The sequence below is a fragment of the Anomaloglossus baeobatrachus genome, chromosome 3 (assembly GCF_048569485.1).
Source record: "Anomaloglossus baeobatrachus isolate aAnoBae1 chromosome 3, aAnoBae1.hap1, whole genome shotgun sequence".
Taxonomy (NCBI): Eukaryota; Metazoa; Chordata; class Amphibia; order Anura; family Aromobatidae; genus Anomaloglossus; species Anomaloglossus baeobatrachus.
In genome coordinates this window covers 55,777,850-55,801,467 of record NC_134355.1, presented here as the reverse complement: position 1 = coordinate 55,801,467, position 23,618 = coordinate 55,777,850, and the positions used below count along the sequence as shown (strand labels likewise).

General features: G+C 40.4%; 1 protein-coding gene across 1 annotated transcript in view; it reads right to left on the bottom strand.

Annotated features, from left to right (window-relative positions):
* Positions 1 to 23,618, bottom strand: part of CAMKMT (calmodulin-lysine N-methyltransferase) — a 654,168-nt gene that overhangs the window by 99,402 nt on the left and 531,148 nt on the right. Inside the window, exon 8 of the mRNA XM_075339193.1 lies at positions 11,303 to 11,377. Within this exon, the coding sequence (XP_075195308.1) occupies positions 11,303 to 11,377 (75 nt within the window). The remainder of the gene's footprint in view (positions 1 to 11,302; positions 11,378 to 23,618) is intronic.

The following is a 23,618-nucleotide window of genomic DNA, read 5'->3' as shown; positions in this document are numbered from 1 at the left end:
CATTTTATAAAAATATTTTAGTGTAGGACTGCCTCTAATGAGATTTGCCGTGACGTGGCGAGGCAGCTCAAGAAATTGCAATTTTTTGCCAAAAATCTCAAAAAAATTTTTATAATAAGTACAGTTTGGAATGTTTAGTGCTGAAGTGCACATTTGGTGCTGGCTTTTTGTTTTTTCTTCATTGAATTGGTCGGTGGTTGACCTCCACCTTGCTATGCACCCCAATTTGGGATGTATTCCATCTGTCTAGATTTTGGCGGTTGGTGACTGTTCACATTGAGTCATCAGGCTTTGTCCACAGGCTATTTACTTTATGCAGCATTTGCTTGGACCTGTCCCGCCCACAGCCATGACTCAGTCATGGGTACGGGATTGAAATAGACCAGGTGAGTGCTGCTGAGAGCAGTTCTACTATTCATATGTGAGGCCGTATGGCACATTTTATAAAAATATTTTAGTGTAGGACTGCCTCTAATGAGATTTGCCGTGACGTGGCGAGGCAGCTCAAGAAATTGCAATTTTTTGCCAAAAATCTCAAAAATTTTTTATAATAAGTACAGTTTGGAATGTTTAGTGCTGAAGTGCACATTTGGTGCTGGCTTTTTGTTTTTTCTTCATTGAATTGGTCGGTGGTTGACCTCCACCTTGCTATGCACCCCAATTTGGGATGTATTCCATCTGTCTAGATTTTGGCGGTTGGTGACTGTTCACATTGAGTCATCAGGCTTTGTCCACAGGCTATTTACTTTATGCAGCATTTGCTTGGACCTGTCCCGCCCACAGCCATGACTCAGTCATGGGTACGGGATTGAAATAGACCAGGTGAGTGCTGCTGAGAGCAGTTCTACTATTCATATGTGAGGCCGTATGGCACATTTTATAAAAATATTTTAGTGTAGGACTGCCTCTAATGAGATTTGCCGTGACGTGGCGAGGCAGCTCAAGAAATTGCAATTTTTTGCCAAAAATCTCAAAAATTTTTTATAATAAGTACAGTTTGGAATGTTTAGTGCTGAAGTGCACATTTGGTGCTGGCTTTTTTTTTCTTGTGATTTAATTAGTAGGATTAGTCACACCTGTTTCTAGAAGCTTCCAGCAGCTTCTGATACTCATTGTACATCTATATAAACCAGCCAGTACTAGCGAGGGGGCTGAGCGAGCGAGGTGCTGAATTCAAGTAAAGTGCTGAATTTAAGATAAGTGCATAGTTTCAACACAATTACATAGTTTGACACAAGAACATAGTTTGAATTTATCCTTATACGTTAATTACCCGATGTGTAGTCTGGCTATGTGTGCAGAGAGCAGGGAGCCGGCACTGACAGCCTGAGAGCGGCAGACGCTGGTAACGAAGGTAAATGTATGCCAATGTATGTGAAGCGCTGTGGAATTAATAGCGCTATATAAATGAATAAAATTATTATTATTATTATTATTATTATTATTAAATATCGGGTAACCAAAGAAAGGGCTTCTTGGTTACCAGATATTTACATTGGTTACCAGCGTCCGCAGAAGCCGGCTCCCTGCTCACTGCACATTCAGTTGTTGCTCTGTCGCTGTCACACACAGCGATGTGTGCTTCACAGCGGGAGAGCAACAACTAAAAAATGGTCCAGGACATTCAACAGCAACCAGCGACCTCACAGCAGGGGCCAGGTTGTTGCTGGATGTCACACACAGCAACATCGCTAGCAACATCGCTGTTGCGGCACAAAAGTCGTGCCTCAGCAGCGATGTTGCTTAGTGAGACGTGGCCTTAACCCTAAGTACACCCAAAGATTTATCTGCAAATGTTCATGACTTTTTATTTCTCCAAAAGTAATATATATTTCCGATTTTTTTTTAGGTTGGAACATGTTCCAGACCAACAAATCAAGTTGAAAGTTCCTCATAAGGTACAAAAGGTTGGACATACCACTAAATATCAAGGCTCTGCAGAATGACCCAATAACAGATGAGTCCCCAAAGTCCTAATTAAAATGGACAAAAACAATAAAAACTTGGATGCTAACTACCATTCTTAACCATTGTTGATTGGCTGACGAAACCTTTCAAAAATAAGTAATTTGTAAGAACCCCGGGGTATGTCACACGGCAATTGGCATTGTCAAGTGGCCAAAATGCATTAAAGAGAAAAGCAACCTACCTAACGTGCATGCATTACTTTTTCACTCTGATCATCATTTTAACCACTAGTTGCAATCACCCTTATTAAAGTTTACTCTGTTGATTGACTTATTGGAAACAGCTTGATTCACACTTCAGCAGATGGTATCTAGCACTTACTTATTTTTACAGTATTTGGGTTTTCTAGTACTAATTAAGGCACTATTACATATTTCACTTGCTTATAACCTGACATTAATTTAACAGCACTTCACAGACATTATCATCACTGTCCCAATTGGGGATCACTAGCTAAATTGTATACAATTAAAAGAAGAAACCTGTCATTCACTGGCAGTGAGTGGGGAGACGCCTGTCCAACTAGTTCCCCCTGTGACTTGGTCCATTGCGGTTTTTAAACTATGTTTTCCTCTGAAGCACTGCAGCATTTCAGAGATAAACATACAGTGGGTGAAAATAAGTATTGAACACGTCACCAATTTTCTAAGTAAATACATTTCTAAGTGTGATATTGACATGAATTTATTACCAGATGTCGGTAACAATTCATCCAATCTACACTGGTACAGAAATCAAACCATAAATGTCCATAAATTTAGTGATGTGTAGTAATGAGAAATGACAAGGGGAAAAAGTATTGAACATGCTTACTAAAAGTCGTTTAATACTTCGTACAAAAACCTTTGTTGGTGATGACAACTTCATAATGCCTCCTGTATGGAGAAACTAGTTGCATGCATTGCTCAGGAGTGATTTTGGACCATTCTTCCACACAAACACTGTACAAATCCTAAAGGTCCCTTGGGCTCCTTCTATGAACTCTGAGGAGCTCCTTAAATAAATTTTCTATTGGATTCAGCTCCAGAGATCGGCTCGGCCATTCTAGCAGCTTTATTTTCTTTCTCTGAAACCAATTAAGAGTTTCCTTGGTTGTGTCTTTGGGATCATTGTTTTGTTGAAATGTCCACCCTCGTTTTATCTTCATCCTGCTAGTACATGGCAGCAGATGTTAAGAATGTCCTGGTACATTTCTCCATTCATCCTTCCTTCAATTATATGAACTTTGCCAGTGCCGTATGCTGAAAAACAGCCTCACACCATGATGTTCTCACCCCCAAAATTCACAGTTTACGTATGGTGTTTTTGGGGTGATATGCAGTGCATTTTGCCCTCCGAACGTGGTGTGTATTATGGCATCCAAAGAGTTCCATTTTGGTCTCATTTCACCAAACTATATTCTCCCAGTATTTTACAGGCTTGGCTAAATGTTGTTGACAAAATGTTGCATGGTGAGTATACAGTACATACAGGCCATGGAGGTTGAGTGCATTACTTATTGTTTTCTTTGAAACAATTGAAGCTGTTGATTCCAGGTCCTTCAGTAGTTCCCCACTGGCAGTCCTAGGCTCTTGTACAACACTTCTGCTAATTATTTTAACTCCTCTGTCTGAAATCTTGAGGGCAGCACCTTGTCATGGCCGGTTATTGGTGAAATGATGTTCTATCTACTTCTGTATTATGGCCCCAACAGTGCTCACTGAATTCTTTAGAAGTTTAGAAATTTTTCTGTAATCAATGCCATCAGTATGTTTTGCAAAAATAAGACTGTGAAAGTCTTGAGACAGCTCACTGGTTTTACCCATAATGAGATGTTTCTTGTCTGGCACCTTGGCAATGAGTCACCTTTCTATAGGCCATCAGTTGAACCAGTTGATACTATTTTTCACTAAGTGGCAGAATTGCTTTCTAATTACTGATAGATTTCAGCTGGTGTCATGATTTTCCATGGCTTTTTGCACTATCTTTCTTCATGTGCAATATTTGTTCCTTGTGTCATTTTTCATTATTACACATACAATGACAAGCAAAATGGTAACAATGTTTTGAACTTTTCAATTTCAGGCTTCATATCTCACCATCCACTACAGCTTTGAGCATGAGACTACTTTTATTTTCTAGACAATTATCTTGGCTAGCTCATACATAAATTTGACTTGCAACTATTTAGCATATGATTAGTTATGCAGATTCTTGTCATGTTACTTCATTGTTACGGTTTTGCTCCTAAAAATCTAATTTTTTTATTTTATTATTTTGTTAGTATTTTGTAAATCCACCTTTGACTTTCAACACTGCCTGAATCCTTCGGGGCTGTCGATCAGATACAATCATGCCTCGACTGACATCTGATCCCAGGTCTCTTCTACACATTCCCAATGTTGGTGTATACTGGTTGACTCACTTGGGTATGTATACAGCTTTTTCTTAAACTCTACCCACAAGTGTTTGATTGGGTTGAGGTCTGGGGACTGTGGGGGCCAATCCAGCAGCTCTACTTCATTGTCACTGAACCATTTCTTCACCAATGTCGAAGTATACTTCTGGTCATTGTCTTGCTAGAACACTATGCCGTCTTTTTCATACCCATAGTACTTGAGTGTACGAAATAAATCGTCTTCTAGGATACTCACATATAGCTCAGCATTGAGACCACCAATGATCCTGGTCAAGTATTGAACACCTTTGGCTGTGAAACAACCCCATATAATTAGGCTTCTTCCATGGAACTTGACAGTTTCTTCAATTTCTTAATATGTTAGCCCTATTTTCCCTTATTTCTTCCAGACCTCTTTGCACCCATCAGAGGCTAGTCTATTGACTTTCATCCAAATCACCTGTTTCCATCTTCTACTGTCCACTTTTCGTACTGCTTTGCAAACTTGAGCCAGAATTAATCAGTTGTTGGGTTTCCATTAAGGTGATCAACACTAGAAAAGCTTAAGTTTAGATCTTGCTTTACTTCCGCAATCTCCATGGTGGCCCCTTTTCAGAACTTCCAATTAATGTTTGCAGAGACCTTACAGGGGTATTCCCATCTCCAAGATCCTATCCCAATTTGTAGCAGGGGTAATAACTGAGACTACCATTTCATTTAATATTTTTGAAACATTTTCAAAACTATAAATATGTGAGTTGTGATATGTGATCATGAGAGCCCGTTTTTTGTAGATTTCTTGTCAGTAACCCTATTCAAAACACTCTTCCATAATCACCTGAACTCCCACCAATTCAGACGGCTTGTGAGATGACTTGGTCTGCAGAGTGAAGGCAAAGCAGGAAACACTTGCTCAGCATCTCGAGGAACTCCATCAAGACTGCTGACAACTGACGACAGGTGACAACCTGATGAAGATGACTGAGTGAATGCACAAGGTGTTATATCGATATCAGAGTACAAGGGGGTGGTTACAGGAATCTAAAATTTAATTGTTCTGGTTTGTTTTACACATTTCTTTACTCATTGTTTCCATATGTGTTACTCTGTGGTTTTTCTACCCTCAATCTTAATCTATAATGTGCACATTCCAATAACAACAAGGAAAACCATTGTAAGAACATTTATGTCCAAACTTTGACAGGTAGTCTATGACTATATCATATACAGGTGCATCTCGATAAATTAGAATATCATCAAAAAGTTAACTTATTTCAGTAATTCAATACAAAAAGGGAAACACACATATTATATAGAGACATTACACACAGAGGGATCTATTTCAAGTGTTTATTATCTCAGGAAAATTAGACTGATTACCACAAAATACCTGCAAACGCGTCCTAAGCATTTAAAATGGTCCCTTAAGCGGGCTTTACAGGAGGCTGCGACATCGCTAGCCGATGCTAGCGATGGCGAGCGTGATAGCACCCACCCCTATCGTTATGCCGATATGTGGAGATTGCTGCCGTAGCGAAAATACGATAGCAAAAGTATAGAAGGTTTTAAATAGCATAATCTTACAGGTCGATAGAAGAGCGACCAAGATTATTAGAGGAATGGGTGGGCTGCAACACCAAGACATGTTATTAAACTTGGGGTTATTTAGTTTGGAAAAACAAAGGCTTAGGGGGGATCTAATCACAATGTATAAGAGAAAGTAGCTTTTTGCCTAGGTAATGTACAGCTGCAGTTCCATCTTTGCTGTAAGTAATGAAATTTATTCCTCTTTTTTGTTGCTTTTTTATATTATATATAGTGTAGGGACCTAAAAGCATGAGGTTCCCGTGACGAGGGTTGTAGGCTTCCGTTTTATGGCCATAATACCAAATAAAAACCTCATATTTTTTGTACTGGATGCAGCCAGAACCCTTTCTGTTAAGCCTTGCATATTAGAGTTCCAGTCCCTGTATGGTGCACAGATGGAGTACGGCTTGGCAGCCCGCCTGATCTAATAGTATGGGCGTCGCCTAATAGGCTGCGGGTTTGTGACTATGCATCTGCAAGTGTAAACAGCGCTCTATGCAAGCCATCAGTGTGCAGTTTTACCATCCAGCAATCACCTCCTCCATGTTTGGAAGCGTGTGTGTGATTTGCTCCTCCTGCACCTGTGATGCCTCCACCTAGTGGGGGCTTAGCTGTATCCTGCTGGAGTAGTAGTTTTTGGCCTAGGTAATGTACAGCTGCAGTATATAATATATAGGAATAGATCCCTCTGTGTGTAATGACTCTATATAATATATAGGAAAATATCCCTCTGTGTGTAATGACTCTATATACGGTAATAATAGGAATAGCTCCCTTTGTGTGTAATGACTCTATATAATATTAAGGAATAGATCCCTCTGTGTATAATGACTTTATATAATGTATAGGAATAGATCCCTCTGTGTGTAATGACTCTATATAATATATGCGTTTTCCCTTTTTGTATTGAATTACTGAAATAAATTAACTTTTTGATGATATTCTAATTTATTGAGATGCACTGGTATTATATCCTATTTTTAGTCAAAGAGTTATTCCCAAATTAGTAAGTTATTCCCTATCATCATGATAGGAGATAAATTACTAAATGCAGGTGGTCCAACTGCAGTGATCTTGGCTGTGGCACTTAGGAACTGGGTTAGGCCTCTTTCACACGTCCGTGAAAAACCACGCACGTTTTTCACGGACGTGTCAAAGGTGCATTTTGCCCTCCGTGAGCCGTGTTTATGGCACACGTGTGTTCTCTGTGTGTTATCCGTGATAACACACGGAGAACGGGAACTTTCTACTCACCTGTCCCTGGCTTCGCTGTCCGTGGTGCTGATCTTCGGTCTCCGGTCCTGCCGACTTCCCGCTGCTGCTGTTTCCGGCCACAGTGAAGGAAATATGCAATGATGATAATCAGCGGCGGTTGGAAGCAAGTGACAGCAGCGGCAGAGACAGCAGGGCTGGAGAAGGTGAGTAAAGTTTTTTTTATTATTTTCTCAGACACGTGTGTTTTCTCCGCCGCGTGTCACACGGAACACCTTCGTGTGATCCGTTTGCGTTCCGTGTGACACCCGTGATGACGGAGAAAAACTGACATGTCAACGTGTGGAGCACACGGGCACACGTATGCTCCACACGTACACACAGTCCATGGCAGAATACGCACATGAGCGCAGACCCATTGATTTAAATGGGTCTACGTGTGCCTGTGTCTCCGGTACGCTAGGAAACGGACCAAACACGTACCGGAAACACGGACGTGTGAAAGAGGCCTTATGCAGTATGGATCTGAGGTTCGCATGCTTGACCTTCACTCCATACATTAACAATAGGACTGCCGAGAATAACCGATCACTGTTTAGTTTTGTCCAGTAGTCATATAGACAATGAATGGAGGGGAGGTTGAGCATGTGCACCTCCACTCAGCTTCACGAGGAGCTCTGCAGTGTCCAATTATTTGGTTCCAGGGTCCCTTTCTCTGCATAACTGGGGGTTCGATCAAAGTTTACCTAAAGTTTGGGAATAACCCTTTACGTAAATGGCACTAAAAAGTTAAACACAACCCTTGGACAAGCAAAATGTTGGGGGTTTTTTGTATTAATAAATGTAATGGTATCTAGATCTGGGTTTTTTTTTATATTCTCATCTATTAAAAGGATTTCAAAGAGCAAGAAATATACAATCCAATGGCTATCAGCTTTCTGTATTATTTTCGCAAATTGGATGACACAGTGTGAGTATCATGAGCAGAAGATGGCAAATGCCAGGGTTGTTTTGATATTTGTGTGAAGAGCAAATTTAACTCTAAATCTGTTGGCAAGACCTTGCTTCACCCACGTAATCTGGAAAACATCCATATGTGAGCCTTGTCTAAGCCTATGAGAAGACTGTTGCCCTCCTGCTCATGTCCGCCAGCTCTCTGATCTGACTTTCATACTTAATCTGGTCTAATCCTACCAAGCATTAACTTCATCTGTGCAATGAAACCTGTAGTATCCATTCTAATATTTGGTGAGGAAGGCATTTACTAAATTACTTGCTGAAATCATATGGTGTTGTTTAGCTCTTTATTTTAATCAGATGATGCATCTCGGGGACACATTATCAGCGGTTTAACTGGAAACTCAGGTTTGTCTTTTTACAACCAATAAACCATTCCGATATTACTGATACATCCTCAATGTTTTTACGTAACGAATCACATCATAATGACTAATAGGCTTCGGACTATTAAGCTTGGCCATATGGACGGAAAAATAAAGAAAAAATGTATATATATATATATATATATCTATATATATATATATATATATATATATCTATATATATATATATATTGTAGTTAACATTTTTATATAAAAATTTCTAACCAAAAATGTATAAATACATAATAAGTACATGTTTAATAAATATATACATATAGAAATACAACATAAACATGCACATTAAAAGTAATATTTGTCTAAAAATTTGCTAATGTCTACATGATCTACATGATATGACAGTCTTGAAGGACTATAGTAAAATCTAAAACTAAAGTAAAATAATTTAAAAATAACACTATATTTTCTGAAAATTAAATAAATATCAACCACAACATATGATGGATGGAGTCAATCTAAAATAATAAAAAAGTAATAATGAAAAAACAGTAAAAAATAATTAATGATAACATTTATATGACATTTATAAATAAAGAATTTTACTTATAATATATATATATATATATATATATATATATATATATATATATATATATATATATATATATATATATATATATATATATATATCCATATATATATATAACTTTCTTGAAAAATGTCATATCCTTTTTTATTTATTACTTTCATTTTCAATTTTATTTTTCTTTATTATTTTAGTCCACAATTAGTGGAAGACTCACATCGATAATATAGTGTGTGCAAGATATTTATTTATTGTATATGTGTCTATCTATATAGAAAGAAAAAGATATTTTGATATATTGATATCTATTTATCTATCTATCTATCGATAAATCAATCTATTTATCCATTCATAAATCTATGTATCCCCTATCTATGTATTTATCTATACATCCATAAATCTATCTCATATCTATCTATTGCCTCTATCTCTCTCTATCTATCTATCTATCCATAATCTCATATCTATCTAATGAAAAATTTGTGACAGCATATTAAATATTGAAAAATGGGTGTAGGCCCCTCAACAAATCATAAATCCATTGACAAACAATGTATGTAGCAAAAAAAAACAGGCAGTACCCACCCCCCGCAGAAAAAAAAATAGGAAAAGGTGGACTATAAGAGTCCATGTGGCTATTAAAGTCCACTTTTTCTTAATTTTTGGGGAGTCCCACCTGCTTTTTTTGCTACGTATCTATCTCTCTATCTATATCTATCTATCTATCTATCTATCCCTCTATCTATATCTATCTCTCTATCCCTCTATCTATATCTATCTATCTATCCCTCTATCTATATCTATCTATCTATATTTCTATGTTTCTATCTATCTTTCTTATTTTATCCATCTATGTTTCTATCCATCCATCCATCTATCTCTCTATCTATCCATCATCTATCTGCCTAGCAATAGTTTTATATATCTTCTCTTTTCAGATCTATCCATCATCTCTATCTATCTATCTATCTATGTTTCTTGCTGTTTTATGCTATCTATCTACACTTTTTTTCTAAACAAAACATACCAAAGGAAAATAAATATAACAAACAACATAATAGTATAATTATAATTAAGTAAAAAAAAAATAGGACATTTTATATAATACAGTGTATATATATATATATATATATATATATATATATATATATATATATATATATATATATATATATATATATATATTAATCAAAGTATGGTATAAAATAAATATAAGACATGCCATAAAACTGATTTAGAATATTTATTCTGAATTAAACAGTCTTCCATAAACCTTAGTGAAAACTCGAAAAAAAAAAAAATCCAAACCTTTCGACTAATATATGTAAAATGCAAGCAGAGCTGTGAATTAGATGACAATGGTGAAATGCTTGATTAATGCTATTTCTGTCAACTCCGGTGAAATAATACCTGTTCTCTTAATTACATGTTACAGTATGTCGTAGGATGATTTATACGGAGAATAAAGAAAATGATACAATGTTCCTCCCTATTACTTTTCCATTAATAACTGTCTACTTAACTTCAGCAGTCTTCAGAAATATCAGATATAATTTGCCTCTGATCTCAAGCGATTGACGTCTACAAGTTCCCGAGTTTGCCAAAGGCCTCGTATATATTTAAAGCACTCTAAATAGCTATTAGAATTCGACTGAAGACCACGGATCACTCAAAGACATTTCCTTATACATGAATTATTCTGGACCCCACTTAATATAGCTCGTGTCACAACACATTGTTACATCTCGTGTAGTCTCCGTACAGAGTGTGATTTGGGCGCGATCACTTTTATGCAAAAAAAAAAAAATTGCACAACCTTGCTTGTGCTAATATCAATAGTCAGATATTTAGTAACAAGTAAGTTAATTGAGCTGTTTGTGTTGATAAACTCCCTTTCCTTCAGACTTTTCCTCCCTGAACCATAATTATTTGCAATTTGCTTAAGTCGTCCATTTACTGATACGTCAAGCATGAAACAGAGGCAATTTCGCAAAATGGAAATGCTTCTCAAAATCAATCTTCAGGAAATAATGTGGTAGAAGTTACTCTCTGATAGAAGACTACCTCATGACTGTCACATAGAGATGAATATTAATTTGGTGAGGTTAAGGCGGTTTAGTGCTTCATTTGTTGACTTTGTTCAGCCGTCAGAGAGCAGAGCAGTGCAATTATTTCAACAAATCCATTTCTTTTCCCCCCGTTCCGCTAGTTACCATTTTTGTATGTACTTACCAGTCAGCACACATAACAATGTCAAAATGTCCTTCCAGTTGAGAGACATCTGTCTCATTATCCCATCGTAAAACGCTAAAGGGAAAAAAAAAAAGAGTAATTTTATTTATTTTTTTTTTCCATTTTTTACCATCGAGGATATTTTCATGACATTCACTTTGCTAGTGTTAAAAGCAAATCGAGTGTTTGCAAACATATCTCAAGACCACTTTTATCATATCTGTAAGGAATCAAGTGAGGAACCAAAAGAGGGAAGTGTTTTTGAACTTTTTTTTTATAGAGCTGCGTAATGTGTAGAATCGGGTCGCCGTACAAAATCTGGAATCCCCTTCTAACATGTGCCTATTATAATACTGGGGACTTTTTGAGTGATAGAGGGTAAAGATGAGCGAACCTTTGGAGGTTCAGTTTGCCGGCAATAAACGAACCGAACCTCCACGTGCTCAAATCTTGCCCGAGGAGGTTCGGAAACAGTGATTGTCGGTTTGAGTCTCCGACCATATACAGCCAGCCATAAAGAGATCACTTCCGGGGGTGGGTAGGCAGGCATTTTCATTTTCTTTTTGGTGCACACTATATCAGATCACGCTGTGGTTACCCCAGTGAGCCGTTCAAACACTGCAAGCGGCTCGCACAGTGCTGAGCACCAAGCGTACCCGAGCATAGCAATGCTCGTGTGAGTTAAGTTTGTACATAACGTATTCGAACTCTGAACTATGAGCCCTGTGTTTTTAAGTTGGTGTTTGGTTTGAAAACCGAACCTCAGGTTCACTCATCTCTAATAGAGGGGACTTAAGGAGATGTTCCACTAGAATGCCTTGTGGCCACATCGATTTAAAGCTGTGAAAGAAGTCTTTTTCCAAATACGTTTCCCATTGTGCCTGTGAGCGGCGCTATTGCTGTCTGCTCAGTCCCAATCACGTGACCCGCACTGCTGTGACCTCTGATGTCCAATGATGTTACATCAACTTACGGAATTGGGAGTTGACCCAGCTTCACCGAGGCGGGACCCAGACGTGGAGTGAAACTCTGCCCATTGACCAGTCATTTAGGGAGACTGGGTACTGTCTCGGTAAAGCCGGGACAACATCCAATTCCGGAAGTTGACGTGATCCACTGGACATCAGAGGCCACCGCCGCTGAGGGCAACATGAGCGAAGAGGAATAACACCAATCAAAGGCACAATTGGAAACACAAGGTATTTGGAAAAATACTTCTTTCCCTGCTTTAAATTGATGTGGCCGCTATACATTGTAGTGGTTCACCTCTTTAAAGGTAGTTTGTCATCACAGAATGACTGTTCAAACCAAGTACAGGTGCTTGGTGCACCTTTGGTGTGGTCAAACAGTTCAGTGCACCATCCCACCTACTTGTGTTTCATCTATCTCCAACCCCCTCTATTTTGATTGACAGGTCTTGTTTTATAGAGACAGAAAAAAGCGAGGAGAAATAGAACACAAGCAAGTGGGAAGATGCTCTATTTGGCCATGCCAAGGGTGCACTGAATGCCTATTCTTGGTTTGAACAGTCCATTCGGTGTTGACAGATTCCCTTTAAAGGGATTTTGTCAGCACAGAATGACTGTTTCATAGGGATGAGCAAGTGTACTCAGCATTTCTCATTACTCGTTCGAGCTTTGGGATGCTCGGGTACTCACGGAGCTGGAATGTTTTGTCTGTGAAAAAACGATCGCAACGCACCGGCTTCCTTCACTGCATGATGTGAGTAGCCACCCTGGGAGAGCTATTCACAGTCTCTGAATGTCTCTCACTGGGGTTAAGGCAACATTTGTGGATGTAGTGTGTTAAATGGAAAAAAAACACACTCATCCTCCCTACGGTAATACTTTTTTTTATGGCTGACAGTATGTGAGTGGAGAGCCAAACTGCCCAATCATTGACTTCCATTACTATCGTTACTCAAGTTGAGCACTTTCAGAGCGTCTGACCTGCTTGATTTGAGGACCGAGCACCCGAGCATTTTTTAGTGCTCGCCCATCTCTACTGTTCAAACCAAGTACAGGTGCTTCATGGGCGTGTACTTGGTTTGAACAGTCATTCTGTGCTGGTAGAGGCTCGTTAAGGTCCTCTCTGCCACCAGGGCCCAGATATAACATCTTACTGCTACTCCCCTATAGCTACGCCACAGTGTTCCTTTATGATGCAACGTTTATCAATGAGAAGAAATGTCATTTCAGCCCAAAAATAAAGCTTCATAAGAGCCGTGAAGGGGTGGGAGGTGTGTTTATATTAAAGGCATCATTCATTGCACTTTTATTTCAATGCTTCTCCGTGTGTTAGTTAGCTATAAGATTATAAATAACTATAAGCAATCGTATTGCTAAAAATCATATGCAGTGACTGACTAGATCCTAAAAGAATAGCTCCTCTTTCACTCCTCTATGCGACTCTGGCAGCTATAACAATTTTCTCTACATGATACAATCAGATTTTTTCAATAGTCAGCTACGTCAAGTGAAGGCTCAAAACGTATCTCTGCGCTGCAGAAGTTAAAAAGAAAAATCAGATAATCACTGCTCCATATAAAAAGTGACTGGTTAATGCTGGTGAATTTTTAGAATGGGTAATTTTATTTTAAAGGAAAAAAAAAAAAAGATTATTTTTGAGCGTAACTTTTAATCTGAGTGCTTGAACTGGCACCCTGCGGATATTTTTTTTTAAAAGCGAGGTAATGATGGATTTGAAAGATCAAAGCTAATGGTAAGATATCTTGAAGAGATTTACATTGGACATACTTTTGGAAGACTGATGTGGGATATTCTGTGGGCTCTTTCGGAAATGTCACATTGTGCTTTTTGTTAGTAAAACAGGACGGTGATGTCCATCTTTGGCATCTTACGCATCACAGTATTATGGATCTGCTCCAGTCCCAAGAGCTGACAATTCACTTCTAAATGCCCCAAAACAGACAACTACAAACCAGAGTCAGCAGAAAGGTTCCCAAAGAGAATCCAGGCAATAGACTTCACTGCCTCATTTTGTCCAGATAGATGATGCTAAATCCATCTCAGGCTATGTTTACATTACATTTCTGACACACATTCGTAGCTTCATTGTGGTTTCCAATCATAATCCATTCGGCGGTTCCAGCCATTTTTCAAGACATAATCATACCACATCTCCTGGGCAGGGGAGGACATAAAAGAGTGTACAGACATTACAATGACCACACAACCTCACCATCGCACCGGAGCTGCCGCCTCCCCATTGCCAGTGCTTCCGTCTCATTATTGCCCCACCTACTGTCTCTTCCCCAAAATCCTATAGAATGGAAGCCTGCAAGGGCAGGGTCCTCTTCCCTCTGTACTAGTCTGTGTATTGTAACATGTACATGTATTTTGTATGTATCCCAATTGTGGAACTTATTTTTATTACAAGATCTGTTGATAAAATGAACTTTAAAATGAACTTTGTTTATGGGAAAACCCCTTTAAAACTATATTCTTTTTAATTGTCCTTCACTGACAACAGCACACTTCCATGTGGTACTCATGCCCCGACCTGGCAAGTCGAAAATGTCTTCACTAAGACTCCCAGAACCAGGATCCAGCCTACACATTGCCTCTTCAGCCCCACTTTGCCTGTGGTGTCTCAGGGTCTCAAGGTTACCCACAACTCACAGCTATAGCTCCTTGGGCTCCAGGCCGTACCCACTGCAGCTGAGGTATCCTTTCTTCTCTTTGTTCAGGATCCAGGATACTCTGTCTGTATTAGGCCCTCTACACACGTCAGTGATTCCGATACATATGACGTTCGTTTTCATAAGTACCAGAGACACAAACATCCGCAGATCCATTAAAATCAATGGGTCTGTGCACACATTGGTGTTTTCACAAGGAACATGTGTCTGTATGGAGCACACGCGTGTCCGTGTGTTCCGCACGGAAACAAGTTTATTTTTCTTTGGAAGCATTGATGTCACACGAACCACACACTGACGTGATCCATGTGACATCAGTGTGACGTACCGGAGGAAACACGTGAAATAAAATGATTTTCTATACTCACCTATCTCCAGTGCTGCTATCTTCATTGCTGCTGTCACTTTGCTTCCAGACCCGCTCATTATACTCATTGCATATGCACTGCATCTCGGACCTAGAAGCAGCAGCAACGGACACAGCAGCACTAAAGACAACAGCGCCGGGGACAGGTGAGTAAAAAGTTCCTGCTCTCTGTGTGCTATCATGTTTAGCACATGGTGAACAAACTCACGGAACACGGGTGGGCCATATGCGCCTTCAACACAGCCGTGCAAAACATGAACGTTTTTCACGAACATGTGAAGGGGGCCCTAGGAACAACACTTTATCCAGTACACTTGCAATCTCAAAATATTTTCCTTGCCCACACCCTAGTAATTCAACTCACTTCCAATCTCATCCTAACCTACTCACTGACTCAACAGGAAATATACCACTTCTACTTCCTAAAACGCTTCCTATTTCCAGGGCCGGTCATTTGTTAACTTATCTGTGCTCCGCATCTACAGTTTATCTTCTACTTTTCCAACACATGTACTTTTGCAGAGCATAATAAAAGCATAAACAACAGATATAGAGAATGCAGCAATATAAAACATTACAGTCAGGGGTTGTCTCTTCTTCTCCCATCACTCATACAAAAAAAACATCAAGATTCTCAAAACATTTGACGCAGATGAACCAAATATTGACTAGCTGAAACCAGTGCCACCAGAAGATAATGAAACCAGTAATTGTACTGAACATGGAACTCGAAATTCACCAGAACTCCAACATCCAGAGGTGTCTGAATCTGAAATTCATTTATTAGAAGATCCTGATACAAGTGATATTATTACAGTAGCATGGAAAGGATTTCTGTAATACCGCAATACTATGACATTCGTAGAGTTGGACATTAACCAGTTCTAGAGCAGCCATTTACCCTAATCCTGACCAGGCCAATTTTTTTAGTTTTTTTTCGTAGTTACGATTTAAAGAGTATTCAAATATTGAAATAATTTTTACATTCTTTTTCGTGCTTTGTGGGGCCTAATTTTCATGTGATTTTCATGCTCTCTTTTTGCTGATATTGCGCAATATCAGTAGAAAAATAAAGAAGATTAGTGCCTGGTTTTAACAATTTTTATGACCCCACAAGAGCAGTGAAATACATTTTAAAATTTGTTCCCCTTTCCATAACAATTATTTCTATATATCGGACACCATTTTTGTTTTCAACAAGGACAGGACTGGTAACAGTGATTTTCATCAGCAGTGACTTATTTTTTCCTGATTTTTATTTACGGTATGTAGAACCATAATACCAAAAAAGTTGGGACACTGAGTAAAATGTAATAATAATAATATTTTTCATTTCTATAGCGTCAACATATTCCGCAGCGCTTTACAATTCAGAGGTTCATATACAAGCAATAGTTATAGAAAATACAATAATTTATAACAAAGAAGACAACCCTGCTCATGAGAGCTGATGATCTACAATGAAGGGGGGGGGGGGGTGACAGGATACAGGTGCTTATTTACAATGACAGTCCAGCCATCTCAAAGAATGAAATGGGGGGAAGATAAAGGCTGCCTGAACCAGTCAGCCAATCTTTGAGCTGCTTTTGGGTGCGGTGGAGTTTGACGGAGAGTTATGTTGTGAGAAGTCGTGGAGAGGGGCTATTTGGACTTAATTCGATTAGGGAGTGTGATAGGCCACACTAAAAAGATGTGTTTTTAGGGAGTGTCTGAAGCTAAGTAAGTTGTGGTTGGTCTTGGTTTCTTGGGGTAGAGCATTCCAAAGGATTGGTGCAGCTTGGGAGAAGTTTTGGATCTGGGAGTGGGAGGTTCTGATTAGTGTGGATGTTAGTCGAAAGTCCTCTGCAGTGCGTAGAGAACGGGTAGGTTGATAGACAGAGATAGTGGTGGAGATGTAGGGGGTGTAAATGTAAAGAAAACAAGATTTACAAATCTCTTATAGCCATATTTTATTCACAACAGAATGCAGAACACAATCGGAAGGATAACAGAAATTTTTCCATTTCATTTGAAAAAACTAAAAACAGGTCCATGTCTACAATTGGCAAGTGAGGAGACCAATTCCTGGTGTTTGGGAGAGGAATGTTGTCCCATTCTTGTCGGATGTAGGATTCAAGCTGCTCAGTAGTCTGGGATCTTCAGAGGATTTTCCGTTTCCTAATGCGCTAAATGTTTTCCATTGGTGAAAGGTCTGGAGAACAGGCGGCCGGTTCATTGTTCCAATTCTTCTTCTGTGAAGCCGTGCTGATCTGATGGATGCAGTATGTGCCTTAGCTTTATCTTTCTGAAATACGCAAGGTCTTCCATCCAATAGAACATTTGTTGTTCTAAAACTGCTATATAATTCTCAGCAGAGATATTGCCTTTTAATTCACTGTGTGCAGAATTATTAGGCAAATGAGTATTTTGATCACATGATACTTTTTATACATGTTGTCCTACTCCAAGCTGTATAGGCTTGAGAGCCCACTACGAATTAAGTAAATCAGGTGATGTGCATCTCTATAATGAGGAGGGGTGTGGTGTAATGACATAAACACCCTATATAAGGTGTGCTTAATTATTAGGCAACTTCCTTTCCTTTGGCAAAATGGGTCAGAAGAGAGATTTGACGGGCTCTGAAAAGTCCAAAATTGTAAAATGTCTTGCAGAGGGATGCAGCAGTCTTGAAATTGCCAAACTTTTGAAGCGTGATCACCGAACAATTAAGAGTTTCATGGCAAATAGCGAACAGGGTCGCAAGAAGCGTGTTGGGCAAAAAAGGCACACAATAACTGTCCATGAATTGAGGAAAATCAAGCGTGACGCTGCTAAGATGCCATTTGCCTCCAGTTTGGCCATATTTCAGAGCTGCAACGTTACTGGAGTATCAAAAAGCACAAGGTGTGCCATACTCAGGGATATGGCCAAGGTAAGGAAGGCTGAAAAACGACCACCTTTGAACAAGAAACATAAGATAAAACGTCAAGACTGGGCCTGTGGTCCCTCATAAAATGTGAGATCTACAGGGAGGGAAAACAGTACACCTCTCGGAACAGTGTCTGGAGGCTGTGGTGGCTGCTGCACACAATGTTGATTGTAAATGTGACGCCCTGGCCAGCCAGGTAGTCACAGATAGGGAACGGTGTAATGCGGGGCCCTAACAGGTGACAGCAGCCAAACACATAAAACCCTAGTCACCTCCCTCAGTGCTTGATGGACACACCAGGGTGGCGGAACCAGGCAGTTGGAAGACGCCCACCAAGGAGTCTAAGCCTGAGGCGGGAAAGTTTTAGTTCTGTTCTAGAGTTCAAGTCTAGAGGTCAAGTGGAGAGGTGTGTGGGCTGGAGCTGTGTGCAGCTCCAGCAGAGGAAGGACCCAAACTGAACCGGTGCCAGGGTAAGAGCCCTGGTACTGCTGGCTAGGAGGCAGACGGCGGTCTCCGTCTGCAGGAGCCGGGAAGATGGCTTGGTGGAACCGTGGTGGACCGGGACAGGGTAGTGGCCCGCCGGTACCGACCCGGGGAACCGACTCTGAAAACGGAGCACAAAAGGGGGTACTCAGACCCTGAAGCTAGGTCCAGAAGCTACTGGGGGATAGCTAATTAACTGATTGCAGCCAGGACTAGAGGTCCTGTCCCACCCAAAGTCCAGACTGAAGGCAACAGCCCAACAAGGGAGATAAGCAGCCACCGCCACGGCTCAGAGATCCCACGGGACAGCGTTAGCAGGCAAAGGGCTCCTTAGGCAACCACAAGTCGGGAGCGGACTCCTGAAGTTGCAAGCGCAGGTAGTCCACCGTCACAAACAGGTGCAGGAGAAAGACAGAGACCACCAACCGGGTGGGGGACCAGACTGCAGCCGGCTGCGGGCACCGACCACCATCACCTTGGTTTACCAGAGACTCGTGTGTTTACTAATAGTGAGTACATCAGTGCCCTCCGGCCACCCATCTCCCTGCACCGCAAACACCCCCAACGGGTCCCCGGGGCCACCATCCCTGCCCACGGAGGGGTTAACAACTTGCTGCGCAACATCTCCCCCGGGTGCCCCGTAACTGCAGCGGTGGTGTCCATCTTCACCACATCCCGTGGGTGGCGTCACGAACTTAACACGGCATTTTTTTGGTCATTTGAGGGTTTTTTTTATATCCTATATTTATCCTTGTCTTTGCTCTCCCTGAGCATGGGATGATTGTTGAGTGGATATTTAAATTCCCATTATCATTATGATTTATGGTATGAGTATTTAACCTGGTTTTTGTCTAGCAGTAGATCTTTTTTTTGAGCTTAGAGACTCTATCATGGATTTCCAGGGCGAGTCCACGCCAAGCGGGGGTGCCATTTGCGTTGTTTAGGGTGCCAACCTCCGCGGACAGGTAGGGTCATCACCTAGGGCCTTGTAGGTGCTGTTGATCGTGTGTTATAGCAGGCCAACCTGTTTACTTTTCTTGCTCTCTGTATTGGTACTACCTTTTTTTGGAGTTTTTAGGTATATCCGCTTATAGTGTTTTAATGCATACTATTTTAATAGTAAATGTTTGGAATTTTTGATTTGTTACTTTCTTTTCATTTGGAAAATATAAATAATTTTGGTTCCTAATTGACCTAAAACGGGAAAGGTGTATTCTGCATTCATGTCAGATAATGAGAAAAACCTGCAGATGTGTCTTTATAGAGAGTGGATGGAAACTTCTGGTTTCAACTGTATCTATACACCGTGTGCAGAATTATTAGGCAAGTTGTATTTTTGAGGATTTTTTTATTATTGATCAACAACTATATTCTCAATCAACCCAGAAGACTCATAAATATCAAAGCTTAATATTTTTGGAAGTTGGAGTGGGTTTTTTTAGATTTGGAGGTAACTATTACTGTGCAGAATTATTAGGCAACTTAATAAAAAACAAATATATTCCCATCTCACTTTTTTATTTTCAACAGGTAAACCAATATAACTGCACAAAATTTAGAGATAAACATTTCTGTCATGCAAAAACAAAACCCAAAAAAATTAGTGACCAATATAGCCACCTTTATTTATGATGACACTCAACAGCCTACCATCCATAGATTCTGTCAGTTGCTTGGTCTGTTCACGATCAACATTGCGTGCAGCAGCCACCACAGCCTCCAGACACTGTTCTGAGAGGTGTACTGTTTTCCCTCCCTGTAGATCTCACATTTTATGAGGGACCACAGGTTCTCTATGGGGTTCAGATCATGTGAACAAGGGGGCCATGTCATTATTTTTTCATCTTTTAGACCTTTACTGGCCAGCCACGCTGTGGAGTAGTTGGATGCATGTGATGGAGCATTGTCCTGCATGAAAATCATGTTTTTCTTGAACGATACCGACTTCCACCTTTACCACTGCTTGAAGAAATTGTCTTCCAGAAACTGGCATTAGATCTGGAAGTTGAGCTTCACTCCATCCTCAACCGGAAAAGGTTCCACAAGTTCATCTTTGATGATACCAGCCCATACCAGTATCCCACCTCCACCTTGCTGTGTCTGAGTCGGAGTGGAGCTCTCTGCCCTTTACTGATCCAGCCTCAGGCCCATCAAGAGTCACTCTCATTTCATCAGTCCATAAAACCTTTGAAAAATAAGTCTTAAGATATTTCTTGGCCCAGTCTTGACGTTTTATCTTATGTTTCTTGTTCAAAGGCAGTCGTTTTTTTCAGCCTTCCTTACCTTGGCCATGTCCCTGAGTATGGCACACCTTGTGCTTTTTGATACTCCGGTAACGTTGCAGGTCTGAAATATGGCCAAACTGGAGGCAAATGGCATCTTGGCAGCTTCACGCTTGATTTTCCTCAATTCATGGGCAGTTATTTTGTGCCTTTTTTGGCCAACACGCTTCTTGCGACCCTGTTCGCTATTTGCCATGAAACTCTTAATTGTTCGGTGATCACACTTCAAAAGTTTGCCAATTTCAAGACTGCTGCATCCCTCTGCAAGACATGTCATAATTTTGGAGTTTTCAGAGCCTGTCAAATCTCTCTTCTGACCCTTTTTGCCAAAGGAAAAGAAGTTGCCTAATAATTAAGCACACCTTATATAGGGTGTTGATGTCATTACACCGCACCCCTCCTCATTACAGAGATGCACATCACCTGATTTACTTAATTGGTAGTTGGCTCTCAAGCCTATACAGCTTGGAGTAGGACAACATGTATAAAAAGTATCACGTGATCAAAATACTCATTTGCCTAATTCTGCATACAGTGTATACTTGTCAAAAGTACTGTGCAAAGGAAGAAAAAACTCATTGGAGGAAAATTTCATCCAAGGAAAGATTATTATTTATGGGACAAATCATCTTTTGACCAACTATTGGTCGAGATTGTCAAACATGGTCATTAGATAGTTGCCTAAAATGATCTTTGCTGTTAAATTTCAACCAACAAATATTGGATTGGTTGATATATTGGTTATTGTGATACCTTTTCATCAACCTTAGTTTTGTTTGTTTGAGTATAACAACATATCATAGATGTGATGAAGCTTCTGAAACAATAGTAAAGCTTTCATAAGTCAGAATAATACAATACAACAAACCACTTCAAAAAGCAATAAAGTAAATTAACGCTACTGGCTTGTTTGCTGAATAATCAGAATATCCATCCTCAACAACAAAAAGGCTGAGTTAATGCACCAGCTTTCATCTTCAACCAGTTCTAATACTTGTTTATAGCTTTGGATGATTGAGTAATGCATGCTCGTAAAAGTCTGAGTCACTTTGTTCCACATACATACATGTACAGAACCTTTCACACATATATGGACACTAACGCCTATATCGTGATTGAGCATAATAGTTTACTATGCAACATTCTACTTACCGAATTTTAACTATTACGTAAAAATGTCATCAGGCTAATGTAGCGGACATTATCCTGCAATTTATGAAGATATACGTATTCAAGTCTGATCTTTGCATCACCTAAGATCAAGTGTAGCAATCAGCACCACCTCGCTGGCGCCTTTTGAAAACAGAGCTCATGCATTGATCATACATCTACGGACCGTGGCAGCTATACCAGGGCTGTAATGCTTGGGGGTGCGAATGGGAAATGGACCCACTGGGCCACAGCAGATAGAATTACTGAGGGTCGTGACTATGGCACACATCAGGTTTTGCCAGAGCCACTAATGGTGAGGGTGGACTGCACTGTACGTAGAAACCAGGTGCCACTTAGGGAGACTTGGTGCTGCAACAGCTGACCCCAGGGGTGTGGACATGGGCAGTCTCTAATGAGACAGGTGCAGCTGGGACGGCTGATGCAGCAGGCGCAGCCGATAGAGTACAATGCAGCAGCATATGGAACAACAGGCTTGGCAGATAGTGTACAACGAAGCAGCGGTTACTACAGCAGGCTTGGCCGATAGAGTACAATACAGCAGCTACTGGCACAGCCGGCTTGACAGATATGGTATGATGCCACAGTGGTGACCGGCATAGAAGGTTCGGCCGATATGGAACAATGTTGCAGCAGCAGCTGGGACTACAGAACAGAACAGACATCTGTAAGTAACACAGCAACAGCACATAATAAAGGGGTCTGAGCAACTAGCAACGTGTCTCTAGGATTAGACCACGTTGCCCAGGCACCTCCCTTAAGGGGAGAGTGCCTTAGATGTCTGGTGCCTTTCAGCCATAGGCACTTCCAGGTTAAGGCTCGCTGGCCTTTTAAGAAAAGGTGTGTGCACCCTAAGAGTGCTTCCAGGAGGCCTGTGTGGCGCATGCAGGCCTTGGGAGTTGGCATCAGGGACCAGGGACAGAGCAGCCACTGCTGAGAGGCCAGGAAGGTGAGTCTGTTGGCATCCCCACCAGGAAAGGGGGACAGGTCAGTGCGAGGACGCTGGAGCTTGTGTTACAGTGCAATGTTCATTTTTACGTCTGCAATCCTCTGCCCCGCATCCTGTTTACCTCTGACGCTTATCTTAATGCTGCGTGCGCTTAGATTGCCACAGAACACCAAACTGGACAATGGACCAGGTTAGTTTACATCCTTTTTGCTCATCTCTACTGACAATCACCTGTTTATTGGAGAAGAGAATCCAGCACTCAAAATGGTGGATCAAGAGGAAAAGTATACAAACGTCATGCCAAGATAGATGGCATGAGATAGTTGACCCCAGTGATCGAGACTTTTTGGCCTTTTTTGTAATGCAATATAACGGTTAAATAGGTAAGTTTGACAATGTCTATAATACTAACATGGACTTTTACCATGGCTGGCAAAATTCAGAACATCACCATGTTATGTCTGATAAGACCCAGAAGCACAAGATTAAAACAACA